The 21,842-nt window shown below is 39.5% G+C and overlaps 1 protein-coding gene across 1 annotated transcript in view; it reads right to left on the bottom strand.

Annotated features, from left to right (window-relative positions):
* Positions 1 to 21,122, bottom strand: part of LOC133220739 (pituitary tumor-transforming gene 1 protein-interacting protein-like) — a 30,846-nt gene extending 9,724 nt beyond the window's left edge. The window contains exons 1-5 of the mRNA XM_061369040.1: positions 20,987 to 21,122; positions 16,818 to 16,870; positions 12,113 to 12,221; positions 8,237 to 8,345; positions 4,628 to 4,696 (exon numbers count right to left, since the gene is read on the bottom strand). Of these exons, the coding sequence (XP_061225024.1) occupies positions 4,628 to 4,696; positions 8,237 to 8,345; positions 12,113 to 12,221; positions 16,818 to 16,870; positions 20,987 to 21,104 (458 nt within the window). The 5' untranslated portion in view covers positions 21,105 to 21,122. The remainder of the gene's footprint in view (positions 1 to 4,627; positions 4,697 to 8,236; positions 8,346 to 12,112; positions 12,222 to 16,817; positions 16,871 to 20,986) is intronic.
* Between the last annotated feature and the right edge of the window lie 720 nt (positions 21,123 to 21,842).

Genomic DNA, 21,842 nt, shown 5'->3' with positions numbered 1-21,842 from the left:
CTCCAAACAATTCCTACTCCTATCAGATCCTGTGTGTCCTCAGAAACAATCATGCTTCCTACAGAGCTGAATGGCTGAAATGGCCTTTCCCTGCAACTGGCACTTCTGGAAAGCATGCATATAAAGCATGATGAGAAAAACAAACTAGACAAACTCAAAACTAACTTTCCACTACCACTTCCCTGAGACACCTACTTCCTCTTATATCCCTTTCCACTAGTGAAGCCCAGACAGAACAGGAAACAAAGCAACCTGGCCAAACTGCAAGAGGAGGAGAAACTGGGGAATCGAGGAGATTAAACGGAAGTCATCTAGAGGAAGAAAGTCAGAACTGAGAGGTTGAAGAAAACAGGAAGAAAAGGAGCCAGCTTTACCTACTGAGGGTAACCTGATCACAGGATTCCTCCTCGTGTTGCATAAGAGGAAGACCTTTGAGACAAGAATCTCAGGGAGAGAATGGCAAAATTCTGCTTAAAGCACCTTTTCCTGTATAAAGTCAGGTGCTATTTCTGTATAGTTTCCACATTATGTCCTGTGACCTCAATGCAGGTTTTCTACTGGTGCTACTTATTAATGTCATGTTCTTCACTGTTTTGCATACCTGGTCTGAAATAAATGAGAACATCTCAGAACCCCAGCAGTCAGTCTGAATCTGCCCTGAACACAGAAAGCCCTAACTAAGGAGGATAAGAGATTGTGGAGAACTATCACACTGTGTAGGCTTTAAACCTCTAACACTTTAGGATACTTCCTTAGGCTATTCAAAACAAACCACCAAACACCTACAATCCTTAAGTTGTTTACATTTGATGTGTAATACCAGTAATATTTATGAAACATTCAACCTTAGTCAGGCAGCCACAATTACGTCATCAGCCATGACAAAATCCTTGTACAGTCAAAAAGGCTCTCATCAACTGAGAAGAGTCAGATGCAATTTTGAACAGGTAGTCACTGAATCAGCTTACTGCACTATTCACATCTTACATTATGATCAACTGAAGTCACTCTACAGTCAGAGTTGGTTCTATTTCTTAATACTACTACTATTATTTAATTTTCTATATGCTAAATTCTTGCCTCTTCATGTAAGTTGTCCCCACTGCTGTAAACTGAGAAAGTATTTTTCCTAAAACTAACAATTCACATCATAATTTTCCATACTTAGTTCTTCACAAATAAACTGCAATCCTTTCTTTCCCCGTCCCCAGCCCCTTGTTCTCCTTACCAGTACACTACTGATTTACTCTCAGTAGTTTCTCTCGTTCAAAATTTCACTGCCTTTCATTGGTTTATAAACTTCTAGCATATAAATCATAGTTTATAAATTACATGAATCTAACATATAAATGTACAATGTATCTGCAGCTGTAAATAATTGAGTGTACTGAAAAGACTCGCTACTTGATGCTATGTTTTAAAGTGATTTTTCATGTTAGAAATGACATGAAGTCAAATAAAGGAGTTAAGCTCTGAGATACCCTTTTTCCTTCAGTATTAGTCAAAACCTGAACTCCAGGTTTCCTTCCACTCCTGCCCCCCACTGCAAGTGCAAACTCTACATGTAATCACCAGTGATTTTCAACCTCCTCAGTGTTGTCCTTGTGAAGACAATGAGAGGGCCAATGTCACTACCCTTATTCTTCATTCTAACAGCCATCTAGGTATTCCAAAAAGACATTTCCCAAGTATCTGTAGTAAACTGAATTTTAACATAAGTAAATTTTAAACTTAAAAAGTAGGCTTTTACTGTGCACCTGAAAAGCCAGAAAATACAAGGTGCTGCAATTACCTTGAAGCTTACTCCTTCAGTTCTTTTTTTACCATTCACTAATGGAATAAGGAAACCAAGCTCAGGCTAGTACTGTTCTCCTTCCATTGCCAACTGATCTGAACAGCTGTATATGAACTAACTGTATCCCACAGGGGAAAAAAAAGGACAGAAGAAAAACCCAGAGAGATGCAAGGTCTATTCTCTGCCTATATTCTTTACATGCTATTTATCTGAACATCTATCAAGCTATTTTTAGAAACTATGTGAAAACTTTGCAGGTTGTAGAAAGGAAAGACCACACAGTACAGTGTTTTCCTCTGTGGTTTGCTGATCAAAAATGTCTTGTTGAGACTATTGATCTCTTCTACAGCCTACTACTAGCCTCTTAAGGACTTACAGGAAGCAAGCAGTGGATTGGATGAGGTGTTCTGGTTGCCAGAAGTGGCTTACTCCTCGTCATTTCCCACAACCCACAGACACACACACAATTGGTATGCATGTTCAGAATATACGAAATACCATGGGGTTGCTGCTAAGCTCTCTCTTGCAACTAGAACAGTTTCTCTGTTACAGAGAGAATATACCTGGACTCATGCTGTCCTTGCACCCTGTGGATCCAAGCAACCTTACGGATACATACTGAGGCTGTTCACTGAAGTCACCCAGCAGAATAAAAAAAAAAACAAACCCACAAAAAACCTACAGAAATGTGAACAGCTTTCTGCAAAACAAATTTTAGCATAACGGAGTTAAGGAATGCTGTGCCTTGGGCACGAAAGAATGCATCAGCAGCTCACAGTTACATCAGAAGTAGAATGCTTTTATACACAATCTAACAGGTTACATTAGTAGCATCGTGACACCTAAAAATACACATTTTCAAAAAGAAATTTCAGCTCAACTATGCCAGGAGACATTTAGCCCTCATCTTCCCCCTGCAGAAAGTTACTTTTAAGCTCATACTTTCCTAAACAAGTACAAATGCAGAATATACATTACTGCAACACTACATCAAAAAGAAAACTTCTGCAGAATAAAGACAATTTGGTAGTTTTAAATGCTACTAAACTGTTTTCTACTACACAACTAGTAGAAAACTGAAACAGATACATTAAACTGCCAGTATGTAATAGCTCTAAAAAAAAACCTAATCAAAATCACAAAACTAAAACTAATCATTCAAGCTTTGCGTTAAGCAAAGCTCTGAAAAATTCTTCATTAAACATTCCCATTGTATGCCATTCTAATCCTTTCTATTGCTAACAAGTTTAGGGATTTTGTACAAGGCTAAAGCACACATCAAACTAAGCTATTCTGCTTCTGCGTATCACAGAGCCATAACCATTATTAGATTCAGGGCAAACATTTGCTGCATTTGTTTGTATAACCTGGCAGTTCAGAACCAGAAAACAGATTTGCATGGAGCTAAGATGAGCAATTTTCCCAGCTGCTGCTGGTCAGAGACATGAATGACAGTAGGTACATCTCTAAGAAAGACCTTACTGGCTCTCACTTCTCTGCCCACCCAGAACATATCATGTTTGAGCAAACCAAGCATGTTTGAGCAAACCAAGCATGTTTGAGCAAACCAAGCATGTTTGAGCAAACCAAGCATGTTTGAGCAGAAACCAAGCAGACAAACCAGCATGTTTGAGCAAACCAAGCATGTTTGAGCAAACCAAGCATGTTTGAGCAAACCAAGCATGTTTGAGCAAACCAAGCATGTTTGAGCAAACCAAGCATGTTTGAGCAAACCAAGCATGTTTGAGCAAACCAAGCATGTTTGCCTGTTTGCTTTGTCTTCCTATGCACATTATGTAATGGAAAAACAATGTCTTCATGAAGAAGCTCCACAAGGGGTCTCATCTGGAAGTATGATTTGCTCCCTGCAGTCTCTGCTCATATTAACAATTAATCTGGGATCAGGAGAAAACAGTAGGTATCACCAAGAAAGTGAAGGTGCCTACCTGTTACTTGGCAGGCATGTATTTAGAGAACATAACCAGGAAGTGGCAAACCTAAGATCAATTACCTCTCCAGTCCATGGGGATTCAAACCCACATCAGACAGCTTCAAGCCTAGCATTAGTTTGGTTAGGACTCATGTCTTGCCGAAACTAATCCGCTGTGGCTCTCCATAATGGATCATGAAAGGAAGTATGATTCAAAAGGTACATCTGGCTTGTACTAGGTGTCACGGTCCTACCTATAAAAATTGGCTATCTAAAGAATAAATGTAAAAACCGTGAAAAGTCACTGGAGAACTAAGCTATAAAAATCTGCACTTGAAGGAACACCATTTTCACTGAGAAGTACTGTATTACTGCTGACTCTTGCACTTCTTTCTACATAGTTTTAACAGAAATGATGGTAACATGGAATTAATCCTAATGTGAGATCTGAGCCGAAGTTTTCCATTTCCTGAGAAAAATTTCGAATAGGTATCTCACTATCAACTTCTCTATCTACCTTTTGTTACCAAATGAATCAAGAAAGTGGTTTTCACGCCTGAATCCCAGCCTTGCTTGGGCATTAACTCATCCCACAAACAGGCACCAGTCCAAGAGAGACAAGGCAAGACTTCAGATACAGCCCTCCTGTTTGCTCTTGGCTGACACAGCATACTTGTGGTACCTACCACAGTGACCATCAACCTACTCGTAGTCTGTTCACTTATGGAAATACAGGCTCCTAGTCAGGCTCACAAAGCTCAGAATAAGCCCTGTTTTGTAAACACCTGACATTGTCATGCCTAACTCCAAAGTGCCTCTTTGTTTAGTATTCCACTAGAAGGGCAGAATACTCCTCTATTACCAGGAAGGGCATAGCTATGCATCAAGCTGGCAAGATTTACCTCTGAAGAGACTGTAATCTTCGTTCCTCTCTCTTTCTAGCTAGCTGTTCTTCTTCTTCATCTGGTCCACTAGAAAAATAAGGAAGTAAAGAAAGCATAAGGGGAGGAAGAAACAATTTCACTGCTAGGCAATCACTACTTACTCATTTGACTTATTTTGAAAAAGGACTTATAGTCTGACCTTCTGAGATACTTCTTCACAGCCATGTAAACTGTAATTGCTGAATAAGTATAACTGGTAAGTTTTTAGAATTACCCTTTCACATTTTACAATACTGAGATGCTTCACTTACTGTAGTAATGTTCCCTTCAGCCTCCACAGGACAATTTATACTTCTCAGGAACAGGTTGCAGACTGTTCCAGAAGCAGGATTCCTACTTGTCATTTTCCCCACGTGTCACCCCATTTCAGACTAAGTGTCCTGCACACACACAATTAAGTCCATTGTTGCCCCTGGAATAAGATTGATGGTTCATAAGCCTTTGATGCCAGAACAATTTATCTTTCCAACACCCATTACTATCCAATCTCCATCTACCCCGAGGAAAGCAGTTTACATGAACTCTCTTAGCAGCTGCCTTCCTTGTTCTGGAATGACCAAAGATTTACCTGAGTGCATCAGCTGAGTGATTCTGGGAAACGCTGAGCCTACATAGTACATCTGAGCTGTGCATGTGCAGATATGCTTTACTGAATGCAGGCACTTAAGGTTTGTGACCTCTGGGAAAAGCACAGCTTCACTTAACCATCAGATAAACCATACAAGAATTGTAGAATTCTTAAAGCAGATGCTAAACAGTATTTATTTGTTCGTTATTTTTTTCTGATAGAATTAATGATAGTTATTCAAGATTAGTGAATAGACACCTGCCATGCTTCCCAAGTACTAAGCATTTTTCAAAACTGAAAGCATTATCTGAAGATTTTCAATATGAATATTTACAATATTGATATACCTGCTAACAAGGAAGTGAACAGTTGTTCCAACCACACAGCTGCACCAACCAACATACAAGTTAAGCAAGAGTGACATCCAGTGGCTAATTGCAGCATGTCAAATATTTTAACAGAATTCACAGACACCAGATTGGAAATCTGAACTCAAATTTTCCATCTTCTCAGTCATAAATCTATTTGAACATCTCTGTCATTTAAATACAAGCCAGTAATTCAGAAACCATGTAATGTTTCACATAAAAAAAATATAGTTCCTCCTTTTTTGTTTCCACATAAAGAATTACAAAAATCTTTGGGGAGTTTAGCAGCAGGAAACACATGCAACAGATTAGCTTTACTGGAAAACAACATTAGGCCCTTTTGGAAAACTAACCAATTCCCCACATTTGCACATCCAGGAAGACCAGAAGCTCCCATTTTGGGGCACCCTTCTACAAGACTATTTTATTAGAGACCCAAGTGTCTTGTAACTACGCAATAGTCTCACTTCACATTGGTGTTACAAAATATAAAAACATCAAATAAATAAAATGCTGGTATAGGATTCAGAAAATATATTACTTCCCTATAATTAAAAAAAAGGCATTTAATCTCTTTTGATATCTAGACACTTTGAAGGAATTAAGATTTTCTTAAAGAGTCAGGAAGTCTGATATTAGACAAATAAAAAAGCAGCTGTTAAACTGAAGAAGGTAAAGAGAATTACCTAGTATAGTCTCACAAGTAGTTATACCTCAAATACTTGGAGCCAGACTCCAAGTCCAAATACAGGATGAAAATAATGAACTGAAACAATGCACCAATTGTCCTAGAATTCCTGTGGTAGGGATGGACTTAGGTGAGCCAGCTACATTTCTGATGTGGGGATCAATATACCTAAGTATTCTTTGTGCTTAAGGAAAAGATCAGTGCTGGCTTCTCGAACACTGAAACCCCACAGCTTAAAAATTCCTAGAAGGGGAGGGGTGGGGAATCCAACCACAACCAACAAAACTTTATCTTGTGGAAAAGGAGTCCAAAAACTGGGGAAGCAGAGAGCAGAATTCCTGCTGAGAATCAGTGGGTTTAAAGCCAGTAATATATCAGGCTTCAGTGTAATAACACATTCTGAAACCTCCTGAAATAAGCTGGACCCCACTCTGACAAGACCTTTAAATCCTTTAAGTATCAGAAGATTAAGCTTGACACTTTAGGATCCTGGCACAAGATGACTCTCAAGTAACTATTTTTAGAATTAGATGTTACAGTACTGATTGACGACTTAGCTACTAAAACTGAAGTCTGGCACAAATATCTCTTTTCACAGGAATCAAGCTTTATTTGTTGGTGTGCCAGCCACAGGGGCATACTCAGTTCTTCAGAAGACACTAGCAGATCTTCCACAAAATCTAAAACAGTTCTATACATCTTCAGGGCTTACCAGTACAGGGCTAAAGAGTTATCAATTCCTGCACTAGGAAAGACTTAGTAGACCAATCTACCAGCAGAACAAGTGCATGCATCTTCCTCAAGGAATAGCGAGCAGAATGCCGTGTTATTTACAATTATTTTCTCCTTTCTTTAAGGCTACAGATGTAGCATACTCATCTGGCTTGAAGATGAGCCCTAATTACTGTACAGCCACATCAGCTCTTTAAAAAACAAACACAACCCTCATACAAAACCAACTGATTACAGGTACTGGAAATAGTATAGAAATTATTTCAGATCAAGAAATAAGGCCCAAATTTTTGTTCACATAAGAAGTACTAAAGGAATAGAGCTAGCTGAAACTACACTGCCCAGAAACCTGAGCTCTAAAACTTCAATGACAGAAGGAAACATTATGTGCTGTCACAATAAACAAAGCCTTCCAAGTGCTTCATTAATAAGCACCGAACACTTCACATGGCAGCACTGACTTACCTGTTTTAGCTAGTCATCAACTACTTCCCTCCATCTGAACAATACTGGCCAATAGAGAAGCCAGTTAAACAAAAAGTTTTACAAGTCCTCCAAGATCTTAAGAACTTTAAATTTTTGCAATATTACTTTCCTTTAAAATAAGTAACATCACTCTTAGTATCTTACAGCAGAAAAGCATCATCTTACATTTAGATTATTTTGTTGAATATCTGTCTTTGGCAAAGACAGCTAATCACTTAGGTACTGACTGCGTGCTGACAGATCCCAGAGCAAATTCTGAAGCATGGATACCAAGTGCTGTAGGGCACTGTAGCTGAGTTACTTATTATGTACCTGGTCCCTTTTTGCTGTATCATGAGCTTGCCTTGAAATAAATTTGTTTTGTTATCACAATAAGCAAGTATTTATTTGGCTACTGAAATATTTCATGTCCAATCATAACAAGGAAATGTAAAATGTAGAAGTACAAAGCAATAGCTTACTTAAAACACACTTCTATGATGCTACCACTAATAACATCACTTCAGTGTCATTTTAGCATCATTTTCAGTGCCATACTGCCTATCAAAAAACACTTCCTTTTTTGTTTTCCCAAACAAATACAGCAAAGTGACCAAAAATGTCACTTTGGTCTTTCAGTCACTTCCAAATTAAACGATTCTTAGTATATTTGAGAGTAAATCTTGTAGGTAGCTAAGGAAGACCAGTACCCACAGTTAGTAAAGGAAACAAATATAGGTATTTACCTCCTGGAACGCCTTCTGCAGTAACAGCAGTAACAGCAACAGACTGCTATGGACACCAGAATGAGCCCAGCTACTACAGCTATGGCTATAATTAAAGCCTCAAAGTTTACTGAAAAACAGGAATATATTCAACTTGTTAGACTCCAACAATAACATTTGTCTTTCTAATAATCCTTCCCCTCCTTCCCAAGCATTTTAAATCTCTGCATTAAGAAAGTGAAACCCACAATTCTGTGAAACTACCCCAGCTAAAACTCAGCATACCACATTTGAATTTTGCTACTATGCATAATCAGCACTGAAGAGACATTACATAAAATTTTTCTTTACATATACCAAGTTATTAAAAGTCATCCTGTAATACTTCATAGGTTATATATCTACTGGTGTGATTCCACAGTTCCACCCTTCTGATCATGACCTTAGCCAATGCGCAGCACGAACAAAAAGAGTTTGTAAAGTCATATAGATGCAGATATATATATATATATATACACACATTACCTGCTGCAGTTCACAGAGAGTAAAATGAAATTAAGGTTACAACATCAGAGAATTTGAAGGAGACAATGTAAAACTCTCCATAAAAATTTGTAAGTCATCTTCTATGTCTAAAGACAGACATCTTTTATGTTCAATGAGCAATTAACAAATGGATGGGGGGTATTATTTTAACAGCATATACTATAACAACCGTAGCTGGTCTAAACCAGCATTCAAGGGACTGCATTTACTAAAAAAACAAACAAACAAACAAAAAAATCATGTCCTCGAGTGAGGTCCAAGAAGAAAGCAAACAGGGATGACATTAAGCAAAGCTATAGATACAACTCTGAGGAGCTATTTAAAGGACCCAACAAAGAAGAAAATGAAACCATCCAGGGAAGTTGTAACAACAGTGGTAAGAAAAACTAAACACCTCTTGGCACACATACCTCACACTACCTATTTTAAAGCATGAGGGAAGTGACAGAGAAGCTGTCTCTTCTCCCTTCTCCAATATAAATGCCTCTGAATGGTCAGATTCAGCAGCTTCATGCTGCTGTAGTAATACAAAGGCAGCTGCACACATGCTTTTTACTGCTTCAGGGTTCTGTAGTGATAAGACAGTCAAATTTAGCAAGTGAGATTCAGAGGGTCTGTCCTCTCTGATCACATGCACAAGTCAAAGAGTCTGTTACATCTTTACAGATCTCACCAACTCATTTCCGGCCAAGGCATGTCCTTCACAGATGGTGCTAAAGACTAGATCTCAACAAATATTTTTGCTTCTGTGTTATAGTTTACTGGGTACCAGTTTATAAACAGATTAATACATAGTTTCTAGTTACAGCACACAATTCTGAACATGTCAATTCTGAAAGTAACACATTTCAGCATGCCACATTTGTCCTTCTTCTACTCCAAGTTATAAGCAATTAAATAAACTTCATTCAATGAAGTAAAAATGAAAAATAGGTTTGATTGCCATTTCATTTTTTAAAGTATACTATTTAATTGAAGCACAAAAATACTTTGACCCTATTAATAAATTGCAGAAGATGATTATCAATTTTCTGTGTTCCTGTCTCCACTATCTCATCTGCTTATCATTCATGAAAAACAGTACAATTAAACTACTTCATTACGCTGTTCCCATACCATTCTTTTTTCTTCACTGCTGGTTAATAATCTGTTAACATGTCTTATTTGATATAAAATAGTAACTGGAAGCCAGTCATGTTTCTGACTTTTTTTGAAAGCTCCAATATTCACCTTCATCTTAGCAACACTGAGCCAATACCCATCTCCATTTTATTTGCAAAAAGAAAAAACCACCACCACTGCACTCATCTGGTAATTAATTTTTCTGCCATGTCCAAAGGCGACAATCTCAGTATGACTATATATATCCCCATGGTGTGCTGCTGCATATAACTTGTAAAAAGTATATTAAGGAAATGCAGATCTGGTGGGGTTTACTGTTTTGGTTCTGAAGGGTCTTTTTTTTCTTTATTACTTTATTACTTGAATTTTTTGCTTAGAATGTGCTCAATTATGAAGTTTTCATTCTGTGTTTAAGCCACATTCAACCTAGCAACACAAATGGAGCCCAAGGTAGAAGCCTCCTTTTCTACAGCAGGAGTAAACTAGCAGGAACTCCCTTTGTATCGGTAGATACTGGTCATTGCTGCTTTGCAAAAGGACATGCACTTCTGTACTGGGTGTGGCCGAGTTAATTTTCTCTATAGCAGCTGGTATGATGCTGTGTTTTGGATTTCTGTCTAAAACAGCACTGATAAAACACCTACGTTTCAGCTGCTGCTGAACAGGCTTGACGAGCATCAAGATTTTCTCTTCCCCTCAGTGAGTAGGGCTGCAGCTAGGCAAGAAACTGGAGAGGTCAGGAGGGGACACTGCCAGAACAGCTGACCCAAACTGGCCAATTCTACACCATATAATACCATGATCGGCAACAAAACTTTGGCTAAAGGAAAAATAAGTGAAGGTGGTATTTGGCTTCCAAGGTGACTATTGTTTAGGGACTGGCTGGCCACCAGTCCACTTGTGGGAGATTGCAAACAATTTCCTTTGCACTTCCCTTTCCCCTGCTTTTTTCCTTCCCCTATAAAACTGCCTTTCTCTCAATATCCATGAGTTTTCTTGCTTTAGTTCTTTCTGCTTTTGTTCTTTTCTTCCTGCACCCCACTGGGGTCAGGGGAGGGAGTGAGCAAGCAACTGTATGGGTACCACACTTCCAGAAAAAAGTTTTCTAACATTTCACAGCAAGAGCATTTACTATAATATTAAAAGCCTGACTTCCTTAGAAGCATGCCTTATCAGTGAAATGATATACCTTCTGAAGCTCTAGGAAAACTCCAGAAGTCTAAGCATAAATGGTTTATCTCACAGAACAAAGCGTAGTGCCCTTCTACTAAAGAGCAAAGGATTGGTAAAGTTCTCCTGTACTGTCCAATCATATAATCCCTGCAAACAGGGACTAGAAGAGGTAGCATTCAAAAACTTACATGCTCCATTTCAATAGCAATCTTCTACCTCTGCTACTCTGATTTAGACTACTGTGTAATTTTACTGCTCTATGTGTGATAACATTCTCCTAATTTATAGTTAATGGTCACTGACAGTTCACACCCCTTGGGTTTTGTCCTTTACCATCCTGGTGTTCATAAGCAAATACATAGAAAGCAGCAAGCCTCTGCTTTGCTGGACTGATGCTGTACTCTTAAGACAAGCTTTACCAATGTCTTACTTGTTCTCTACTCCAGTCTTATTTGAATTTAAATCTGCATAAACGGTATTGCAAAAATAGCACCAAAGATTTCACCCCAATGGCAGCATGTGCTCCACAGTGTGTTTTGTAACATAACATGTAAAGTAAAAGGAAATCTAAGAGCAATTAAATGATGTGGTACTACTGGTTCACTGCTGCTACTGGAATATACTATAAAAAGCTGTGGACCCAGTCATACCAGTCAACATTTTAAGAATTTTTTTTTAAAAGAAAGAATAGTCACCTTTTGTCAACAGGGAATGACCTTATTTCTCTGTAACTCAGAAGTATGGATTAAGAAACAGGTGAACCCTGACTACATACATAAAATACTCAGAACATTCCAACATGACTTGTTCCCAGCCTGCACCTTACCATCAACAGAACTTTACTATATAGTGAATGTTTTAAAGTCATTGGACCAACATAACTATACTGGCTATTCACAAAGAACCCTTAACAATGACTGTAAATCCAGAAGATTAAAGACTATGATCCCCTTACCCCTCCAAATAAATTATCAGGAAACAGTTCTAGAAACAGTAGGCTTACTTTAATCATACGCTTAAATCATTCTCTACAGCAAAAGTAAAATTAGTACCTACTCCAGCAAACTCCCCATCGAGCATTTGAGAGGGAACATAATGAAGATGGTGGAAGAATGCTTCTTACAGGGTAATCAACACAAGTGTTGTTGGTGTAACACCAAAGGCACTGTGCAAAAGAAACAAAAAACAACCACATCATTCATCTTCAAAAACAGTTTAGAATTTAGTGCTCCTTTTCCCTGACAGAGTACAACACTGTGAAGATATATTTTAGTATAGAATATAACTGCTTATTCAGTAGTGACTAAGTGTAGAGGACCTTTAGGGAAATTACATATGCCAATCACTAGAGTTAAGGGAAAGCAGACATTGAGACCTTTTTTAACAAATCCATGGAGTGAACTATAGGAGATACCACTTTAATACATGAATTTTTGTATATGCCAGAATGCCCCTTACTGCTTTTGGGAGAAGAGTTGTCATACAAATCAGAAGCTCAATTGACTTTCCCTGGTAAGTCTATTCAGCCACATGCACCACAAAAAAACAGCACGGAAAGTCCAGCTGTGCCTACTGATAGAAGGGAAGAAGGAAGCCACAGAATCTCAGATGAAATCTTGAATGCTCTAAGTCCCTTGGTGTGGGCTTCAAAGACACCAGAATGAGCAAAGAATGTGGCACCTGTTAAAGTAAATCTAATTGCAGGATCTCAGCCAGTAAGAAAGAAACAGCCTTTAAATCCAGAGGCCAAGGTGGGGTTGGAACCCTGATAAATACCTTTATGCAGTATGGTTTGTTGCAAAAATGCCAGATAACAATACCCCATACTACCAGTAAGGAAGCCACAAACTCAAGAATACTGGTTAGTTCAGGGGTTAGTCCAGAACTTAAGGAGAAATTAGTAAAATAATGGTTGATATACACCCAGTAGTGCCTAATCCCTATACACTGTTATCAGCATTACCTGAATATCATCAGCATTATACAGTTCTGGACTTAAAAGATGCTTTCTTTCATATCCCTCTGGAAGACAAACGCCAGACAATCGCCTTTGAAAGGGAAAGTCCAGCCACTGGAAGGAAAGTGCAATTCTGCTGGACTGTGCTGCCCCAAGAACAGTCCAACCCTGTTTGGTAATGTACTAGCCAAAGAATTAGAATAATGGCAAGACAGAAACCTTCTGTTACCTTGTTACAGTATGTGAATGATCTGTTGGCTGTAGACCAGAACAGAAGCAGAATGCAGAGCAACTACAATAGATTTGCTCAACTTTCTGGGATTGACTGGATAACACATGGCACAGAAAAAGGCTCCGCTGGTGAAGGAAGAGGTTACCTATCTGGGTTTTGAGATTTCCCAAGGAACTTCGGCACTGAGCACAGATGGAAAAAAAAGCCATTTGACAAATAGCACCCCCACCCCAAGTCAAAAAAGGAACTGAAAGACTCCTTGGGAAATGCAGGCTGGTGCAGAATCTAGCCAGTTTTAGCCTAATGGCCAAATCATTACCCTGAAGAAATCCTAATGTGGTTCCCAGAGTGCCAAAAAAGTTTCCACAGCCTTAAGATTGCGTTAGTGAAAGCTCGAGCCCTGGAACTGCCCAATACGATGAAATCTTTCTTTGTATATGCACAAGAGCATCAATACATGGCTCTGGGAATGTTAACTCAGACTTTGCGATCAAGTAAGAGGTCAGTAACATATTTTTATAAACAAACAGATGAACTAAGCAACAGATGGCTGGCCTGTTTCAGAGCAGTGGCTATGGTGCTGCTAATGAAAGTAGCCCAGAAGGTAACATTGCTACAGTTTATCACAGTAGCCTACTGCATGCAGTGCTCGCAGGTCTTGATCAAAAGGGCATCACTAGATTTCACCTAGCAGATTAACTCAATACCAGGAAGTGCTTATCACACAAGATTTTGTGATTTTGACATCACTGGCCTTGATTCCTGCAGGTATATTACATGCTAGCAAAAAAGAGTCAAGACAATGATTGTTTACAAGTCATGAATAGGTGCATTTCAGCCAGCCTGATTTGAGGCATATACCTGTAACCCCTCCAGACCTGAAATTATATACAGATGGAAACAATTTTATGATAAATGGAGAAAAGAGAGCTGGATATGCCACAGTTATGCTGAACAAGCATGTGGAAACCTGAGCATCGCCTTCTAACACCTTGGCACAAAAGTCTGAATCAATAGCTCTGACATATGCTCTTGAATTATCAGCAGATAAAACATGTGAATATTTATGCTGACTCAAAATATGCCTTTGGTGTAGTCCATACCTACGGGGCTACTGAGAAATAATGAAAACCGTTATCACAAGCATCCCCTATCAAATACAGACATGAAAGTTTAGATCTATTACAAGCTGTACTGAAGCCTAAAGAAGTTGCAATTATATACTGTGAAACTCACCAGAACAGACAGACAGAGGTAATAGAAGGAAACTTAAGGCCCAATGAATCAGCTAAGAGGGTGGCAAAGGCAGAGCAACTTATTGGAGCTCTCACACCCACAGGAAAAGTAGAATGGGAACCTCCAGATTGTACAGAAAGTGACAACAAATTGGCCCAGCAACTGGAATCTGTTAAATCATCAGATGGGTGGTAGATCACCAAAGACAAGGAAGTGTTGATCACCACTCTAATGGCAAGAGAGGCACTGAAGAGAGCTCACAATGAATGACATATGGGAGCCAATGTGATGGCTGCAAGCCTCTGTCCATAGGCCTCACATGCAGACAGTGGCAAATATAACAGTGCATTGATGTCACCTATGCTGTGTTAATAACTCTAAAACAGTAAGGAAGACACCCCGGGAGAAGTAAGGCAAGGCCAAGCCCCAGGGGAACACTGGCAAACAGACTTTCCTGAACTAACAAAGCATAGACAGTGTAAGTATCACCTGGTTTGTCTCCACAAACACAGAATAAATACTTTTTCTCTATAATCACATAGGTGTACACAAGTGTTTTATTCCCAATTTTCCTTCACAAAATTAGCTATATTCCTTCATCATATAATTTCCTACATCATTTCAGATTACAATTCTATTTAAGTGAACTAAATTACTACATTTTAGGGTTTGTTTGGAGCTGGTTTTATCTATTCACTAAATGTTTCATTCTTGTTTTTATCTGCTGCTTTATTAACAACAATATGAAAACCTGATTTTTTTTCCCTACTGAAGCAATTAAAGTAATTTTAGCTTTCTGGTGCTTTTGTGTTGCTCACATAAATGTTAATGGCTTTGTTCTGTAGGGTTATTTTGTTTTTTTTGTTTGTCTTTAATTGTGTGAATCAAGTCTGAACTCCTTTCTCCAAGCTTAACACTGATGCTATTGAGGCAGTTACCCTGAGTCATCCATCATTCTGTCACCCAGAAAAGCTTTGACACTACCACTGGTTTCACAGATTCTGGAAATAATGTATCTATAACTCCACTAGTGTCTTCAGTATACAAACACAGCTAAAGGATTTCTCTTACAAGGTGAACACATAGTTCTAAGGTAAGTAAAAGCTGTACTCATGTTCTGTGGCAGCACTTATTTGAAGTGACAGCCACACCAGTGGTAGTGCTGTACATTAAATCTTTAATGACTCATATTTTCTATTTCCTACTTTATACTTTGGAAGATTAAGAATTATTTACACAATGCCATGATTACGACAACTAATATACAAGTCTGACAACACACAATAACCACATCAATACAAACCAATTAATGTTTTTCCCTTAAAAAGCCAAAATATACATAAGCATTAAAAAAGTTAAGTTCAGATATTTCTCAATTTTCCCTAGTGACAAAAGTTTTGCAGTAACTTACGTAACTTAAAGATTCATGAAATGTTTCTTTTCAGTGACATCTAAAGTTAGAATTCCAAACAATCTCTCACTTTAAATATGGGAATTCCGTCTGCTCTGCAGGGACAGACACCTTATGCATAGCTATTGCAAAACCTTCCTGTGGAGCTAAAAAGGTTTTCAACAAAGGATGGAGAAATAAATTCTGTTGGTTTAAACATCTGCCTTATAGCAGTCTCACTGGAAATCTAAAGACTTTGCCGCCAAAACGGTGACCTCACGTGGCAGTCTTAAGCATTTACAGTCTGATGTAGTCAGTGGAAAGGCCAACAGGTCTGAACATCTACAAATCACTGATCCAGTCTGCCTCAATTAAACACATTGCCTGGGGCATCTCCAGAGAAAGGCATTTCTAGGTAATTTACTTTAATTTCCCAAATCTCCTACTCAGCATGCAAGCAATGCAAGACATTTTAGCCACATAACATTCAGTCTGACTCTTCTATAAGATGGAATTTTTTTATAAGATGGAATTGCAAGTGCTGCTTGCAAAACAAGGATGAGTCCAAACCAGCAGCAACGTCAACTGGCTCAGTTGAACTATGAAAGTACTGAACACACCAAAACTGGATTCTATACAGTCTGTCCTCTCCAGACAAAGCAGAAAAATACCCTGAGCGACGAAGTCACAGAGCAACCTTGCCAAAGTAAAAGCACACTGGCATCGAGTGTGACAGAGGGGAAGTTGACTCTGCCAGTTAAATAAGAACAGATATTACAACTAACTGATCTTGACTTCCTCTTCCTATGGGCAGTTTGACTAGATTCATGATTACAGACAAGTCAAAACCCCCACCAACCAACCAAACTATAGCAATTTGATTTCACATCAAGGGGAAAAAAAACCCCACCAAATTCCCCATCAAAAAGGATGTTAAAAAACTTACTGAAACATTTTTTAAACATTCTTCACAGGACTTCTGGGAAAACTCTGAACATGCTAGGAAAAAGAAAAAAGAAACCACACAGATTATATTTTTTTCTCAGTAATGTCAAACATTTAGCAACATTTAGCCTTTTTTTCTTTTTTTTTTTTTCCCCCTGCTTCTACATATAAGCAAGAATCTTGTCTGAAGTAATTAAAGTTCAGTAATTCCATTCCAGGAGAACTGTAGCAAACAGAGATATAAAGCATTCAAATCTGACCTCTGACATAGTTAGGGAAACAATTCAAGCTTACCTTTAACTTCAGTTTGCTTTTTCTAAGGACAACATAGGAGATACAACCCAAGAGTCTCACTGTATGTCAGCTGAAGTTCCAATTTTGAGAACATACTGAGGTTGCAGCTTTGGAAGCCTAGCAAAAGCTGACCCGTGCCTAGGGTTGGTGTCTGTTCCAGGAACCTCTTGGGGGGGGAGGGGGGGAGAAGTTTTTTAAAGATAAAGCTCTACAAGTAACATGATTTTAAGTAAAAAATTTGCAAACATAGAACGTAGCTACTTTTTGCAAAAGGTCAACAAGAATACCAACAACAGTCTAAAGAGCCACATGATGCAGAAGGACTTTAATCATATTTTCTTTGGTTTTTTAAGAAAAGACTCATATCCTAAAAAAAAAAACCAAAAAAATACTTACTGGTGTTCACATTCCCAGAGGATTCCAGCCAAAGGCTATGACTTTGAGAATTACTGCATGCTTATTGTCTTAACGCCATTATTTTTTATCCACAATGAAGACACAATCTGTTGTCCACAGAACCATGTTCAGGCCATAGTCTCGACAGATGAGAAGGAGTCTCCTCTCCAGGCCTGAACCTGTATTTTTCTTCAGTAATTATAGATCCTATCATCACTTAGAATACTATTTAATGAAACCCACTTTTTTATTATTTCCATATATAAGTATGAGAAAATGTTTCCAAACTAGGTATTCAATTTTACTTTTAATGAGTAACTGCATTAGTCGCAAGTAGTTATCAATTTGAGCTAAATTATTTGCATGTTTTGAGACAACTACATATTTCAATACTTTCTCTCCATATTTCAATGTTATGCCTTTCTGATGGTAATCCTTAACATTAAATCTATTTAATTGATATTTATCTTTTATTAACATATCCATATAGAAAAAAACACTAACTAGTTTATCTGGTACCAGTTAACATTGTATCCAGTATCAATAACTGAGAAACAGTCTAGGTGCAAGGCTTAGGTACCAGTTCATGCTTATTATAAAAACACTTCATTATCTTTTTAATATTTAAAACACCTAAACAAAACAGCTTTCTGAACATGAATTAGTGAGGTACTGTGAGAAGCATGTAAGTACACCAAGGACTTCTAAAAACCTGGGTTAGGTTATATTTTCAGTAACTGACCAGTCTACGGCAATGTGCAAAAATGGAATGTGCCTCAGATTCTTACCAAAGAGGGTAATCTCACAAGTTTTCCATGCAGTTTATCATCTTCCTATTGACATATTAAATCAGCTAACTTATACTTGCCATATACCAAAAGAACAGGACTTAAATTATAAAAAAAAATTACACTCCTGTTATTTATATTTATTCTAAAGCAGAGCATAAGGCTAAATGAAAATATTTTGAAATACATCATCACAACATCTCTCTCAAAAATCATCTTTATGTACTGCTGCTACAAAATCTAACATTACTACAAATGATGAAAAAAATTCATTTTGTATTATGTGTCTCTGTGGGTCACATAACTATATAAATTTCCCACCAGTTACAGTCAGTGCTCCCCACGACAGCAGAAGACAGAAGAAAACACCTCTCAAACTGAACAAGAAAAAAAATCCAAACACCCCTCTGACATTACACAAACACAACTTTGATTTGGGTTGTTTTGTTCTGTTTTATTCAAACAGATATCAAGTTCACAGTCTCCCTCTAGTATTTCAAGGGACTACTGTATCATCTTTATGGGGGGGGGGAAAAAATGAATAAGCCACAGCACCACTATCAACAATAATTCACACTGCACTTTAAACAGTCTTTATCAAACACAGTCATTGTTTTTATACCAGCATATATCATCAGCATTAATCACCTAACATGTATCAAAATGAGAAGTAATTTCGAAGTACCAAGTACCAGAAACATTATTTTGGTAAGTGTAATTTTTACCAAAATAGTTCAGTGTAACATCTTGTACACAGTGAACTGTAGCCGTATGAAGATTACATTCTTACAAGATAAGAAAAAGCTATTATTGTTCATGCATTTGTTTTAATTACAGTTAGAACAGTGCCCACACCTACAGGAACTGTACTAAATTCTGACTGATCTCACTTTCTAGGGGACATACTCATGGACCAAGGTAACAATGCACAAACTACGGAACAAAATACAGGTAAAATAGAATAATGCTGACAATGTTGTTTTAAAAACAAAATTCTTTTGTTTAAAAAACAGCTTTATCCCTCTCTCCCCTTTCCAATAAGTATTTGTGCATGAAGGTAGCAAATTAATAGATTTAATGTTTTCAAGGAAAACAAGGCTCTATACCAACATACACTAAGGACTGACAACTGCCATACAATCTTAAGATCAGAGAGAGGGGCCGGGAACCTTTCAACACCTAAAATAAATTAGCCATGAATAAGCTTAATTTGTTTGTTCTCTGCCCCCGTTCTCAGGACAACACTGTTCTTCAACTTACAGAGTTGTTCCCTCCCACTGGTATAAGAGCACTTATCTTACTCAACCTTCCTTCTGCTCCAGCAATAAAAGCAATACTCTTCCTGGTATTTTCTGAAATAGGGAATAATGCAGCCTTTGTAGCCCTGCTTTGTGTCAGTCCAGCCCTGTTGAGCATAGTTGCTGAACTTGTGGAGTATTTATCAGGATGGCACACAACGTCCCACAGCACTGGAAAAACTACCATAAAACTGCCATCCCTCTCTTCAGGAGGGCATCACTCCAGCAACTGCTATGCATTTGACAGTCATCAAGCATATCTCCCTACTTTTCCCCCCCAGCTGTTATAATATTAGAATGATACTAGTCATATGACATAACAATCTTTTCTTTTTCAATTTAACCTTTTTTTCTAGTATTTATTCCTCAAAAGTCACCCACATCTTTCTGTACATCATCATGATCCTTCTTCATATCAAGAATCAACTTTGTGTCGTAAGCAAATTCCTAAACTCACATAAGAATAATATGTGAAAACTTCTTTCATAGGGAATCCATAAGAAACTCTTTTGTTTCATTTATATTTCTCAGCACTACTAGGAAAAAAAAAAAAACACGATTAACTTGCAGCTATGAGCAGGTCTACCTTTTGTTCTTTCCTCTGAGAAACACTGACTACTTCCTTTCTCTTCTGCTTCATGTCAGTTGCCTTACAGAGTTCGATTACTTCCTTTTCAAGTATAAACCTTTCCATAAAAGAAATCAATCACCTCAAATTGTACTCTACACACACGTGTCAAGGTGTGTTTAGAAGTACTTGATGTATCCTAATTTAATGCAAACTAACCTAATGTGCCCCTTTCTGGCCACATGCGTTAATGGCAATCAGATTTGAGGATGAGCTTCACCAACAGCTTTCCAAAAGCAGCTATGAGATAAGCGATCCCAACAGCACAAGCAGGATGGCAAGAGAATTTCTGTCGGCGTTTCCTTCCAAATCACATTTCTCACAACCAGTCAGACGCCAAAAAGCCTAGGCGATTGCCGTCTCCTTGCAACAAAACCCCCGATAACCCCACGGCCCTGAAGGCCGGCCGGCTGCACAAACCTCAGTGCCATCGCACTTCCCTCGGTCGAGGCTGGGAGCCAGCCCTTGGCCAGGAGGCTGCAGGCCCCGTTCCACTGGAGCCGGGGTAGAGGTGCAGCCGAAGCACCGGAACCAGCCTGCGCCGGGCCGCGGCAAGCCCCCGAGTTCCACCAGCCCTCCATGAGACGCTTAGAACCTGCAAGCTTCGGGGCGAGCACCTGCCTCCCTCCCGCCGTGCACCCCACAGCCCTGTTCCAGAGAGCCTCCTTCCTCGGGAAGGCCCCACAGCCCGCACTCACGGGCAAGCCCCTCCTCTGAGAGGAAGGGAACAGCTCCCCTTGCTCCTCTGTCCCCCGCCCCTCCTTACCCTGTACCGGTGCTGGCGGAGCCGGGGTGCTGAGCTGCGCCAGCCCTATGCTGGCTCGGCCCCACAGCAGCGCCAAGCCCTGCAGCCACAATGGCAACGACAGCCACCCCACTTCCATCACCGGCCACAGCACGGCAGCGGCCGGACTCCCGTCAGGGTCCAACCCCGCGCAGGCGCCAAAGGCCGCCAACGGGGCGGGGCCGGGTAAGGGAATGGGCTGAGTCAGAGCGTGTGGTGCGCCGACGCAATCCGCTACTTGGCGGGGCGGGGCGGGGCGGGGCTGAGCTGGGCTGGGCTGGGCTGGGCTGGGCTGGGGCTCGGGCTCTAGGGCGGAGTCTTGGCCCTGGAGCGGGATGTTTGACTTCCCGGGAGCTCCCGGTGCGTGCGGCCCGCGCTGGCCGTGCCTATGGTGTCTGCGTCCCTTTGGCCCACCTGTACGAGGCCCGAGCTGTGGCAGCGGGTCACAGCCGTTTATATGCTCAGCTCTGTGATACGTAGGCCAATTCCGGCTCCCTCAGTGCTTACTGTTCTTTGGCTTCTACCCTCGTTTTTTTTCCTTTCTTTGCTGTGTGGACTTCTCCAGTTCTGTGAGGGCAGGGGGGGTGGTGAGGAGCCCTTGCACTATCTCCTGATTGCTGGTGGTATTTTTCAGTCAGGATGGCCAGCAGGCTGCCAAAGCCAACAGGGCCAACACAGGCCAGAGAAAGGAATAAAGTGATTGAGACAAATGCAATAACTTGACATGAGAGTCCCAAAGATTGTTGTTTTCCCACAGTGACCCACCTCTCACGGCCTTTGCACTGCCCAAGGGTATAGAAAAACCCAGATGGCTGTAAGATACAACACATGAATGGAA

This window comes from Neopsephotus bourkii, unplaced genomic scaffold, assembly GCF_033783945.1.
Source record: "Neopsephotus bourkii isolate Nb327-2 ecotype Australia unplaced genomic scaffold, CSIRO-AGI_Nbou_v1 NB_1473, whole genome shotgun sequence".
NCBI classification, from domain to species: Eukaryota; Metazoa; Chordata; class Aves; order Psittaciformes; family Psittacidae; genus Neopsephotus; species Neopsephotus bourkii.
This window is presented reverse-complemented; position numbering and strand designations above follow the sequence as displayed.